General features: G+C 42.1%; 1 protein-coding gene across 6 annotated transcripts in view; it reads right to left on the bottom strand.

Annotated features, from left to right (window-relative positions):
* PPP2R2C (protein phosphatase 2 regulatory subunit Bgamma) overlaps positions 1 to 13,550 on the bottom strand; it is a 214,807-nt gene that overhangs the window by 42,719 nt on the left and 158,538 nt on the right. For all 6 annotated transcript variants that reach the window (XM_074992459.1, XM_074992464.1, XM_074992463.1 and 3 more), the window contains one exon: positions 2,208 to 2,372. In XM_074992459.1, coding sequence (XP_074848560.1) covers positions 2,208 to 2,372 — 165 coding nt within the window. The remainder of the gene's footprint in view (positions 1 to 2,207; positions 2,373 to 13,550) is intronic.

Genomic DNA, 13,550 nt, shown 5'->3' with positions numbered 1-13,550 from the left:
CATGCCCTGGAGTGGGGAGGAAGGCCTTTGCACACAGCCTCTGCCCCCGTCTGACCTCAGCTGCTCTCATTGGCTGGAAAATGGTTTCCCTAGGGTCCCAGTGCCCAGGGGGTGGGGGCGGGTTGCAGGCAGCTCTGTGGCTAAAGAGAACTGTAGCACCATGGACAGCTCAGTGCTTGCCAGGACTAGTGGACAGGAAAAAAAGCTCTTGGCTGGCTGCTGGGCCTGAACATAGAAGAGCCTAAAGTGGGGGTAAAGGCTGTGGCTGTGGCAAATGTGGCCAGGGGAATTGAAAGTTTTGTTAAAGAGACATGTTGGTCCCCATGCTGGACCCTGTTATAGTGGGCCAAGCTGTGGGGAAATGGCTTATACTTAGATAGCAATAAACCCTAAGAAAGTGATCTGAACTGTGAAGAGGCCCAGCTGGGGCCAGCACCTCCACAGAGGAAGCCCTGGGGGCACCTCCCGCTACCATGGCCAGGAGTACTTAAAGATGGTGTTGGTCTAAACACCCCCGGAAGGGATCTGCTTGAGTTGTGTTTTATATGTGCTGTGAGTGATTTGGCCATAGGGCTGAATCACTAGAGACCAGTAGAGAAACTGCTAGAAGAGTCGCCGTAAATTCAGAGAAGTGCAAACACACCTGAGGGGTGGGTGCAATGCTCTTACACACCCATTCGCACTGACTTAATTATAAACAAATAATTAAAGATGTCCTTTAACGTCTACTTTTTAATAGCTCCAGCAAAAGTCAGAGCCCCCATTAGATAAATATTTGCAGTTTGGAAAGCCTGGTACCTTTTTTTTGCACCTGTTTCATTCTTAATTTCCTATGTAAGGTACTCACAATCCACTGTTTGCCTACTTCTTTATGTGCACATTATGGCCAGTATGAGTGATGGCCCCAGCTGTGTCATGAGGAAATTGTTCCAGGGAAGCCTTTTTCTTCAGTTCACCTCTGCTGGGGTCACCATGGTTTGTCTGCATTCACTCTCTGAACAAAGGGCTTGCAAGAGCCCTAACCCTGACAGAATTTCATGGGGTAAATGAGAGAGGTGGCAGAGCCCCAACCACCATGTGTATCAACTAGTATCAGATAGGCAGGAATAGGCGAAAGCACACAGTATACTTTTGTACAAGGGTAGCATGTGCTGCTCCCTGAATGTCCCATTGTGCCTCCTTTCAATATCACTTGGGCACTAGAGCGGCTAAGCTTCTCTGCATGGTTTCCTGCAGGCTGTCAGAGCTATAATGTAACCATTTACCTTCAGGTTCAATAGTTTGTATTCTTTCTGACCTCACCCCCATGCCACAGAACATATGTTAGAACCAGGGGACATGAGTGACATTTTTAGTTTTCTCTTTCATTATGTATTAACCTCAGTCTATTTTAAAAAGCTTCTCCATGGGAAATGCCCTCTCCATTACCTCAGCTTGATACCTTTAAACCTGTCAGATTTAATCCATTTTCCAACTGAGTTTCAAAGGATTCCATGTGCCTATGCTTGCCTATTTGGACTCTAAGGAGCTGATAGCCAGACAATTTCATAATATAACGTATTCCATACCTCACTTCATAGACTGTTCATGAAAGACGAGAGCCACATGCTAATTTATAATCTGGTTCTATCATGAATTTAAGATAACTCCCTTTTTCCATTTGCAAATTCCATATTGCTCATTTGTTCATCAAATGAAATCTCTACACTTCTTGATGTGAATCTCACAAGCGATATACAACCACATTAGGATAACTACAGAATACTTTCCATAGTACCCCAATGTTTCATTTCATTTTTTGTTCCATTTTGAAGTTACCTCCTTTCCTATATGATATGCCTTTATATTATCAATTACTTCATTTGTTAGCAAAAACTATGCTTAGAAAAAAATGGGGCCAAAACTTCAAGTGACCTCCCTCAGCATCCGTGCAGCTTAAAAATGCTGATTTTCTGGAGGGGGAAATAATTAAGTTTGGACGGACAAAATATATTTGCCCCAAAACTAAAATCTGCACTTCAAAACAGCAGATGCACACCCACACTGAACAGTACATTCATGGACTTCACACAGAGACTACAGCATGTCTGCAAACTGGCAAGCTAGCAATTTGCAACATATTGCACTCCAGTACATATGCAGAGGTGCCCTATCTACAAAGGATGAACATGAACAGGTTTGCAACAAAACACAGCTTAGGAACTTACGTTTGGAATGTTTGTCACAGAGGGCTGATGCTCTCATGTCACAGAGTCTCAAGGAGCCTTTGCTGCTGCTGTAGACAAAGAGATTGCAATGGTGGGGATGAAACTCGGATGCAGTAATCACTTCTGTCAGATCCTCCATGTTGGCTGGCTTGATATCTACAATGTCTGAATGGAGGTTTTATCAAGGAAAATTAAATTGTTTACAAGTAAGGTATGAATCTTGCTACCTCTCTGAAGGATGTATGTTTGTATAGACATTTTGCACAACCTACAGACAGAGATATTCATTTTTAAAAAAACATTCTCATTTGTTAGAGAAAAGATGGCCAGCTTTACTCTGGGAGTGGTTTTCTTATTTCATGGTTGCACCACAGTGACAATTAACTTTTCATAACAAAATTAATCTGGGGCTATCACCTAATTTATCTTACTGTGGCTGTCTGTAAAACGCCTACATTTGCAATAGTGTAAGATACGGTAGTTGAGATCTTCAGATCCATTAAGGGGATTTGGTCACCTCTTTTCATTTAACCTAAAGAAGAATCAGTAGCTCAATATCCTGCAGTGGCTGGCAAATCACAATCATCAGTATTTCCCCATAACTGAAATGAAAATTACTGTGGTAGCTTAGAGAACACTGACGTAGAGACAGCACTTACCATGTATCTCACTTTCCCCCCATCCAGTCTATTTAAGTATTGCTGCTAAGATAACTTTCCTCTCACACTCTTTTGACCTCTTCATCCCCTCCTTCACTAGCTTCTTGTACTTTTTTGTATCAATGCCAAGGCCCTTGTCCTCCACTTCAGTGCTTCATAGTTTTGCCACAGTGGTTGGTCATAGCTGAACAATGATGTACCAGACCAGCTAAGTTTCCCATGTATATATCAGCCAATCACTATTATTAAAAAATATTTATATTATGACTAACTTAAATGGAATCACATGTGTTGATGATCTTACACTCTGGGAAAGACAAGGAAAAAACAACATGAGACGAGATGGGACAACAGCTCAGGAAAGGAAAAGTAAGAAGAGGGATTGCTGCTGAGGAAAGGAGGGTGTAATGGAATCTAGAGGAAGGAGATTTTAAGAAAGCAATAGCTGAAGAGGCATTGTGATGGAGTGTTCTTCCCCACACCAGCCCTGAAAAGGTTAAGGTGGCCCAGAAGGGACCAATTAACCTTTACAGAGGCACCTGTTGGGAGGTCCAGGGATAGATAAATACTAATTGTTCCTGGTGCCCAGCTGGCAAAGGATCAGAAAGAGGGGAAGTTTGTAGTACCAGAAGGCTACAGGGAGAGAATCTGTCGTCAATCTCTGGGAGCAAGAAATCCAGCAGGGAGAATAAGTCTTGGGATCCTGCCTCTGGAAGGAGGGTCAATCCCAGAGGAGTTGAGGAGAGAGCCTGAAAAGGCAGAGGAGGAAGGAGCCCAGAGAAACAGCTGCAAGGAGTAGGACTGTGTAGAGTCACTGGACTAGAATCCAGTGTACAGCAAGGGCCTGGGTTCACCTACTAGCCACTGGGATGTAGGCTATGTCTACACTTAGGAAAAACTTCAAAATGGCCATGCTAATGGCCAAATCGAACAATACTTATGAGGCGCTGAAATGACTATTCAGTGCCTCATTAGCATGCTGCCAGCCACAGAATTTGGAAAGTGCCACGTTTTGCTCATGTGCGGCTCGTCCACACAGGGGTCCTTTTCTAAAGGACCCGGCAAACATCAAAATACCCTTATTTCAATCAGCTGATATCAGGATAGGAAAAAGGGGATTTCGATACTTGAAGGGTCCTTTCGAAAAGGATCCCCATGTAGATGAGCTGCGCATGAGTGAAACACAGCACTTTCGAAGTGCTGCGGCAGGTAGCATGCTAATGAGGCACTGAATATTCATTTCAGAGCCTCATTAGTATTCTTCAGTTTGGTCATTAGCAGAGCCATTCTGAAGTTTTTCCTAAGTGTAGACACGGTATAGTGTTGGATTGTCTGAGGTGCATTCTGGACAGCTAGAGAAGCTATACTTTGATACCCTAGAAAGGGTAGGATGGACACATAGTGACCTACCCAGAAGGTTGCATTGTGAGTAGGGAGCACAATGAATTATAGACTGACTATTGCAGTGATGGAATGACCATTGGGAGCTAGGTCCATGTAGGGAGAACACTTATACCATGCCGGCATGGCAGGAAACCCTCTTGCGGTGATTAAATGCCATTGTAGGCGTACAGTGAAAAGAAAGAGTTAGAGTACAGCATAGTATCTAAACAAAACTATGTTCTAACATGATCTTCACAGTTCTAGTATCTGCAAACCTTCTGAACAATTCATCTGCATAACACCCCTTCAGGAGAGGAAAGTATTACTATTCCACCTTACAGATGGAACTGGGGCAGAAAGAGTAAGTGATTTTCCCAAGGTCACACCGAAAATCCATGATAGAGCTGTGCAGTGAGCACAGATCTCTTGAATCCCAGATCAGGGCCTTAACCACAAAGCCCTCCTTCCAAGCCGTTGTGCTTCCCAAAATATAAAATTTGAATCAGTTGGCATAAAGGATAATTTGAACATTCCTAGAGAATGAGATAATAGGAATATGTTGTTTTATTAATGGCCAGAAAAGTCGTATGCTGTTTTACTAATCCTGTCCCTGTGCTTGTTGAAACAGACAGAAAAACTTTAATTGATTTCAGTGGGAGCAGGGTCAGGCCCATAGTAGAAATTACAACTACACTTTCATCTTTCCTAAGCCTGTAGATTTCAGAAGCAGTAAAATGAAATTAAAATTTAAAAATAATATGCAAGTGTAGATAGAATTATCATAATTTTGCTTGGCTTCACACTGACCACATACATTACACTGAATTGGTTTTAAAAAGAAAAATAGCAACGAGGAATGGGAGTAGCTGATGACATTTCATAATAAGAGGACATGATTTAATTTCACATTTCCATGACATTCCTAAGGAATTACTTACAGTATCACATTTGCATCCCTCTCCAAGAATCCATCACGATTAATGTTAATACAATGAGTACCAAGAAGTGGTAACATTGATTTACCATTTATGATGAAGTATTCCTAAATGTTCTTAACATTCTAAGATGCAGAAATATCCTTTATCTGGTTATCTGCTTTTAGTAAATCTGTCTGAAGAAATCTTTTAGTAAAAGCAATTGCTTTCAGTGATTGAATTACTTTCAGGAGATCAGAGGAATTATGGTAACTCAATGCAAGGATTTCACCTGTTAGCCGAGAAGATGAATAATTGCTGAGTGATGAGAAAGATATAAAATATAAATAGTGTGTGCAAACAGTCACACCAACTATCATTTTTCTGGAAGCTGAAAATGGTATTGATGAATTTCCCTTCATTGTGCAAAATGAATAGCCCCATTTTGAATAATGAAATTAAATATTCTATCTCCCCAGCTGAAATAGATAGAACACTAGGAACAGCCTGCATTTCCAGGTGCGATCTCTGTCTCCACTGAGACAGTAGACTTCATTGCCTTTTGCGAGTCATACATTAAATATATGAACCAAATCCTTAATTTTATCATCTTAATGCAAAAATAAAACAACTGATACAATGTTTATAAAATGATCAAAAGAGACTCAAACTTGGAGGAGATTTACCTCTACTAGGCTTGTAATATAAGCAACAACAGCCTAATACTTTGACAGCTACATAACCCAATGGATAAAAAACAGATTATGTCATACCCAAGGACATTTTTTTCTTCTTTTGACTTCTGCCATCCATCTGACAACTACCACGCAATGTCTGGGAACTGTATTTACACTAGTATGACAAGTACAGGCAGAACAGAAGCATCTCCCTTGTGATATTTGATATTTCAAATTTTTTTCCATCCCCCCCTTATGCTGGGTTTTATGTGGTATTCTGTAGCAAAGAAATACAAAACAAGTGGAACAGGCACTCTGTTCTAGAGCCAGCTCACTTTGTGCAACCCGAACAGCTCACAAGCTGGTAGTAGCCAACCAAAGGGAAAATTCCTCTGCTGAAGGATGAGGGACAAGAGGCTCAATTATTACACAAAGCCAGTGGAGACAGATCCCAGATTAACTGTCACCCCCATTACCAGCATGTGGGATGTAGTGGAGGCAGGTTGGGATGTCTTATGCTGACCTCAACTCTTCCACAACAGTTCACAGCTGGCATATGATCTCTGAAGGGTGACAGCTAGTGCAAACAAGAGAACTGCTTACACTGGATCGGATACTCTGATAGCCCCCCTCACCTCTTGCACCAATGGATAGATCTTGATGCAGGAAAAAAAAATCTAGGTGTAACCGCTCACAGACACACTGGAACCTGGGACTCTGAAGCTTTAGGCATAAGCCTCTACAGTTTGAGCTAAAAGCCAGCTGGCTCTCAGCTAAGGCTGCAGAGGGCACTCATTCTTTCTGTGTGTAAGTGGTCTAGGTGCCACTACATGGGACAATGAACCAAACCCAGTCAGTCGGTGGGTTACATAGTCACACAAACTTTAGAGAGCCGGAAAAGCCACAGAGACTGATTCACCCTCGTGAGTGCAAAGGGCTGAAATTCCCACTTCCACGAACAAGCCAGGGTTGATGTGCTCAAGTAAGGGAGACTCACTGTGGGGGAAAAAAGGCATGAGGTGTTTACCTTGCTGCTGTCTCCCCAGGTACCTGACAAGGGAGATAAATTTTAATTAATGACAGAGGCCAAGAATGGTGGAGGAATGGATCAGCAAATCCCCACAGTGCTTTCACTGTCAACTGCTTTGGGAGTTTTGCATGCTGCAACACATGGAAAGTTGGACACCATGTGCTTCTGCTGCAGCTCCCCTGCAGGCCAGGCTTCCATCCTGGCCTGGCATGCACAGGCAGCATGTTGATTCCCATGAACAAAATATTAACACAAAGAAGTTAAACTTAGCAAGAAAATAGTGCCGCAGCCCCTCCTACCTCATTTCAACACTATCTTGCTTCAGACAAGGATGCTCCTCCAGTACCAGGCTCAATGATACAGGATAAAGCTACTAGGGAGCTGATGGATTTTCTAGCTATTCTCCAGGGAAAGATGGACACAAAAGACTTAACAGGCCTGCAGACTACGCTGGAGGGGGAGTTCTGAAAGAAGGTAGTGGTGGGAGTATGTTTACATGAGCAGGGAAAACAGAGGCATATGAAGTTAGGGCTCAGGCTTCTTCCAGGAGCAAGTCATTTGATTGCTACTGTTACTCCTCTTGTAAGCTATGTGATGCTGGATTGCCGGAAGCAAGATGTACTCAGCCCCTAGGTATCATCTCCCACCTCCCCTTAGGTAGAAGGAAAAAGGAGCACTGAAGATGGGGGAGGAAAGAGTGGGTGTATGAAGGCTAAGAAGGATAATCTCCTGCACTCCCAAAATGCAAATTACTTGAAACCTTCAGACCTGGGTTAACAGTTACACCTATTGGGGGTCTGAGAGGATTACAGCCCCCACACCTCTCCTCACGAACTAGTTCAGCCAGACAGTTGTGTCTGGAGCTTCATGGAACTCTAGTCTGACATGAGAAGGGGTCCCACAATCCATTTGTTGTTTATCTCAGTGCTCAGACAGTGCTGTCCATGCACAAAGCATTTTATCTGGTTAGGAATCAGCCCTACGCAGAGGACCTTCAAATGAGCACAGATGAGAACAATATAAACACTGGAAGAATGATGATGTCGGGAGGGGTTCAGTTTCAGAGTGAGCGGAGATGGCAAGAAAGGTTTAAGAAGAAAGTTTTAAGGAGGACACATAAGAACTGTAATGGGGAGGAAAGAGCACAAGGAACAGCAGAATATGAAGCAAGCAGCTTTGAGAGGGCAAGTAGCGCCTGGTCACTGACAGTAAGCTTCAGCATTATTCATAGAGCAGGACCGGGACTAACAGGATTAGTGCCAAACAGCTGCTAGGCAGATGATATTAAAATGAGGACAACATGGGAGGAGATTTGTTCCACTGCCTTTTAGTCATTGCATCCAACAGGAACATTTCTCTCTGGGAGAAAGAATTCAATAAAGTTTCTTTTCACTGCAGGTTATGAAGATGACCTGCCCCCAAACCAAAATTTGCATTAATGAGCTCTTGATCAGCTAGAATATACATTTGTAGCTCCACTTTATGCTTTTGCTAAAAACATGTATAATGAGAATGCAGAAAATAAGCAGAGCACCTGCTGCACGAAAAGGGCTCCAGGATGTTTCCTTTGATGATAATGGAAACGTTGTGCCGTCTCCTGAAAAAAGATTATCTCCTTTGAACTTCAGAGTATATACAACATGCCTAGCTATTTCTCCAGCAGATCCTACCAGAGATTCCTGCAAGGAACAGGGTTTGGCAGAAAACTTGTAACAATGACATTCACAAAAAAGCTAGACCTTGTGCAAGACTGAATCCTCAAACGTTACTCTAGCAAGCTTTCCGCAAGCTTAAACAGGGTTTTTTATTTTGTTTTTTTTTTCAGAGCAAATGAATCAGGAGGATTTGATCCCCAAAGCAAAATGAAGTAAAACCCCATTTATTCAAGTGGCAGAGCGACACGGGCTTTGTATATGAGGAGGGGGTTTGGGATGGTGAGTTTTCCATAAAAGTGATGTATATTTCAGAAAACAACCCAAGTTCAAACAATGAGGAATTTTTTAGAAATGAGACGGTCAGTAAGGGGAGCTCTCACCCTAAACCAAGTAAGTGTAGACTGGCTAAGGTTGGTACCGTTTGTTGTTCTGGTATTTCTCAGATTTGTTGACTCAATTAATCATTTGTTCACAATTTCTGCATTAAAAGACAAGATGGGGAAGATTCACTGCTATGGCTCCAGAGATAAAGATATACCACAATACTTGCCCCTACATCAGTTATGTGAGTACTATGATATGTCTGTGCTGAGGGAATTCTCCACAGCCTGTTTTGGTTTCTTTACCACATCTGTGGACTGTGGGAATATCATATCAGGCCAGACGTCAGAATCAGCCTTCAGGATGTTCAATGACACAGAATCCAGTTAATTTGAAATAAGCAGTAAACAATCCATCAGATTATGCAACACAGAATTGTATATAAACACCCTCTTTCTGTCTTTCTTATTTAAGATTTATTATGTTTTCATCATCCTATCAGACAGGCCTCTTTACCAAATCTGTATCTTTAAAACAGAGGGAGAGGGGAGGGAAAGCTCAGGGGTTTAAGCATTGGCCTGCTAACCCTGGCATTGTGAACTCAATCCTTGAAGATGCCATTTAGGGATTAGGGCAAACAGATGTCAGGGATGGTGCTTGGCCCTGCCAAGAGAGCAGGGGAGTGGACTAGATGACCTCCCAAGGTCCCTTCCAGTTCAAGAAGATGCATATTTCCAATTCTCTCTCTCTCTCTCTCTGTGTGTGTGTGTGTGTGTGTATTATATATATAAACCTGTTCTCAAGTCAGAGCTTTACAGAACAGATCATCAATTGGTTAATGTAGCTCGCCTTTTCTTCTGATTGCACTTTCTTTCCTCAGGCACAGAGATGACCCAGGATTTATATTCTAACTACTCCTAAAAGCCATAACAAGAGTCCTTTTCTATCAATACCCAGGTTTCTTCTAGCATTCTGCTAAAGCCTGTAGCATACGGGATTATTCCATTTACATCATCTGCACCACTCAGGCCTTTTAAACCATGGCAGCACTGTCTGAAGCATACCTCATGCTCCTCCAAGCTTTCTTGCATCTAATATCTGCTAATGCTAGTTATTGGTCTTGTGTTCTAAAATGACTTAATGCTACAAGGTCAGTTCAACTCACTTAACTCCATGATCTCTGGAACAATGATTTTTAGATGTCATATTTGACTTGGGAACTTTGGTTCCAATTTATATTGCCTGGGCTCTTGCTGGAAAGTTAACTCTCAGGAGGCCTGATTCTGTGAGCTGTGAAGTGTTGCCTGCCAATTACTGTCTATGATACCTACATTGTCCCCATTATCATAGTATCTGACCACCTCAAAATCTTTTCATATATTTCTTCTTACAACCCAACTTAATAGCGGGTGTTAACAGGGACTGAGTTGGGAACTGGGAACACTCAATGATGCTCTTACACAGCACTTTTCATCCCTCTATCACAAAGGACTTTACAAAAAGGACATATAACAGCCATTTTACAAATGGGGAGACTGAGGCACAGAGCAGCAAATACGTTTGCCAAAGGTCCACTAATAGGCCAGTGGTAGAAACATGACTAGAAATCAGGTTTCCAGGGTCCCAGTCCACTGTCTGCTACACTACATATTTTAAGTCCACTAGAACACCATTCATTTCATGGTTATACTGGAAGATTCTTCAGTCCTCTAAATCCTCCTCTATTTAAGTTTCCCAAAAGAGTCCAGGTCTCTGATTCTGATCTCTGTTACACCAGTGTGACTCTGTGTCTTGGGCCACAACTGCACAAATACCAGAAATATCAGTTACAAAACCACCTACTAGTATAGAAGCAGAATTGCCTGGGTGGTTCTCTGTGTGTGGACTTACAGGTTTAAATATATGACAGCATTTTTCAACATACAGCATTTAGTCAGCAGGTTGCATAGTCACAGAACCATAGAACAATAGAGCTGGAAGAGACCTAAAAAAGCTATCGAGTCCAGCCCCCTGCTCTAAGCAGGACCAAACCCATCAGATCAGCCCAGCCAGGGCTTTGTCGAGGCAAGACTTAAACATGTCCAAGGATGGAGACTCCACTACTTCCCTCGGTGGACCATGCCAATGCTTCACCACCCTCCTTGTGAAAAAGTTTTTCCTAATGTTCAACCTGGATCGTCCTAACCGCAACTTGAGACCATCGTTCCGTGTTCTGCCATCCATGACCACTGTGAACAGCCTCTCTCCAGCCACTTTCCAACCTCCCTTCAGTAAGTTAAAGGCTGTTATCAAGTCCCCACTCACTCTTCTCTTCTGCAGACTAAACAGTCCCAATTCCCTCAACCTTTCTTCATAAGTCATATGCTCCAGCCCCCTAATTATTTTGGTCACCCTTACAGTCATATATACTTGATGCATTCGTGTGTGTTAATTATGATTGAATGAAATTTCTTTGGGTTGTTTTGTCCTTCATTTTCTACCCCTCAGATAACTGAACAGTCATTGGATTATATAAATTAGACATGGAAAAAAATCTATTAATTCATCTAGTTCTCTTGTTAGGTAGGTGTGGTCTGTATTATATGTTTTCTAGCGCTCCCACAATGTAGTTGTAAGGTTTTCAGGAAATGGAGATAACAGTATAATAAAGTACAGAAAAAGTATAGTACTCCAGCTGAAATCAACAGGATGCTTCAAATGAATAAAATGAGCAGAAACTGGCTCTTAGGAATGTTTTACAACCTATAAGGTTTCATTGTCAGGGAATTTTTCTGGATGTTTAAGGTGATGCTGGGAAATTTCTAGTGGATCTACCACTAGACAGCTCTACACGTCTAAATTTCCTGCAGGGCCCTAATCCATGGGCTGGCAAGGAGGAGGCTTCCTTTCTCAAATCTGCTTACATATTTTGCACAAAGAACTTTGATAAATATTTTATGTAATTTACTTAGAAATGAAGTTGTAGGAGTGCAAAACTATTTCCTCCTGTTCTACATGCTGAGATAACTCAGTGATGGACCCATACACGTGAACATACATAATTCTAAAAAAAATTGTGATTTTTTAAAACATTTAGCAAAGCAAAGTCTGGTCTAGATTTGGATTTTGTATAAAGGGTATTTCAACACAAAAGGTAACTTTATTGCTGCATCAGAGAGCAATTGAATATGAACAATGCAATGGAAACAAGTCTATTTTAGGCATTTAGGTAAGGCAAGATTTTTTTACGCAAAAGGACATAAGTGACTAGGGAGAATTTATCCCATTGAGACTCAGTGAGGATCAATTCTCCTAAATGACTTAGCAGTTGTGGGTGGTATTTCTAAAAATGCCTGCCACTGTAGTATCAGTATATAATCATGGAGCATGAAAGTATGGCCCACAAAGATCATTTGCTTCCTCTGGTATTCAAAGGCTGAAGGTGGTAGGTTGGATTTATTTTACGATCACGAATTCCAGGCAAGATTTGCACTTTACATTCAGTGTAAGAATGTAATGACATTATATTACAAATAGCAATCCTACTGATAAGTGTCAGAGAAGTAGCTGTGCTAGTCTGCATCTTCGAGAACAACAAGAAGTCCTGTGGCACCTTACAGACTAACAGATATTTTGGAGCATAAGCTTTTGTGGACAAAGACCCACTTCATCAGATGCATAAGTGGGGGAGGCGTTTTCAGAGGGGTATTTAAAGAGTGGGGTCCCAGTAAAAGGAAAGGCCAGAGCTGACAAGGTCTATTCAGTCAGGGTGGAAATGACCAATTATCGGTAGTATGTATCAAAAGAGGAAAAAACAAGTCAGGTAAGTCAGGGAGGATGTGGCCCGTTGTCAGAATCTGATGTGGAGGTGTTAACACTCAAAGCAGAGAAGCTGCTTTTGTAAGGGGCCAGACACTCCCAGTCTTTGTTTAATCCTTGGTTGATGGAGTCAAATTTGCAAATAAATTGCAGCTCAGAGATTTCTCTCTCCATTTGATTTTTGAAATTTCTTTGTTTTAGGACTGCTACTGTCAAATCTATTACTGAGTGTCCAGGGAGATTGAAGTGTTCTCCCACAGGTTTCCGTACATTACCGTTCCTGATGTCTGATTTATGTCCATTTACTCTTTTATGCATTGACTGTCCAGTTTGGTCCATGTAAATTGCAGTGGGGGCATTTCTGGCACATGATGGCATATATTATATTGATAGATGTGCAGGTAAAGGAGACCCTGATAGTATGGTTGATGTTAAGTCCTGTGATGATATCACTGGTGTAGATATGTGAGCAGAGTTGGCAGCGAGGTTTATTGCAGGGATTGGTTCCAGGTTTACAGTTATCGTGTTATGATCTACAGTTGCTGGTGAGAATTTGTTTAAGATTGGCAGGCTGTCTGTAGGCAAGGCCAGACCTGCCTCCTAAGGTCTGTGAGAGTGAAGGATCATTATCCAGGATGGGTTGCAGATCCCTGATGACGCGTTGGAGAGGCTATAGCTGGGGGCCATATGCGATGGCCAGTGGTGTTCTCATATCTTCCTTGTGAGGCCTGTCCTGTAGCAGTGGCTTCTGGGTACCTGCCTGGCTCTGTCAGTCTGTTTCTTCACTTCCTTAGGTGGGAACTGTAGTTTGAGGAAAGCTTGGTAAAGGTCTTCTAGATGTTTGTCTCTGTCTGACGGATCAGAGCAAATATGGCTGTACCTTAGTGCCTGGCTGTAAAAAATGGA

The sequence above is a fragment of the Carettochelys insculpta genome, chromosome 4 (assembly GCF_033958435.1).
Source record: "Carettochelys insculpta isolate YL-2023 chromosome 4, ASM3395843v1, whole genome shotgun sequence".
NCBI lineage: Eukaryota > Metazoa > Chordata > Testudines > Carettochelyidae > Carettochelys > Carettochelys insculpta.
This window is presented reverse-complemented; position numbering and strand designations above follow the sequence as displayed.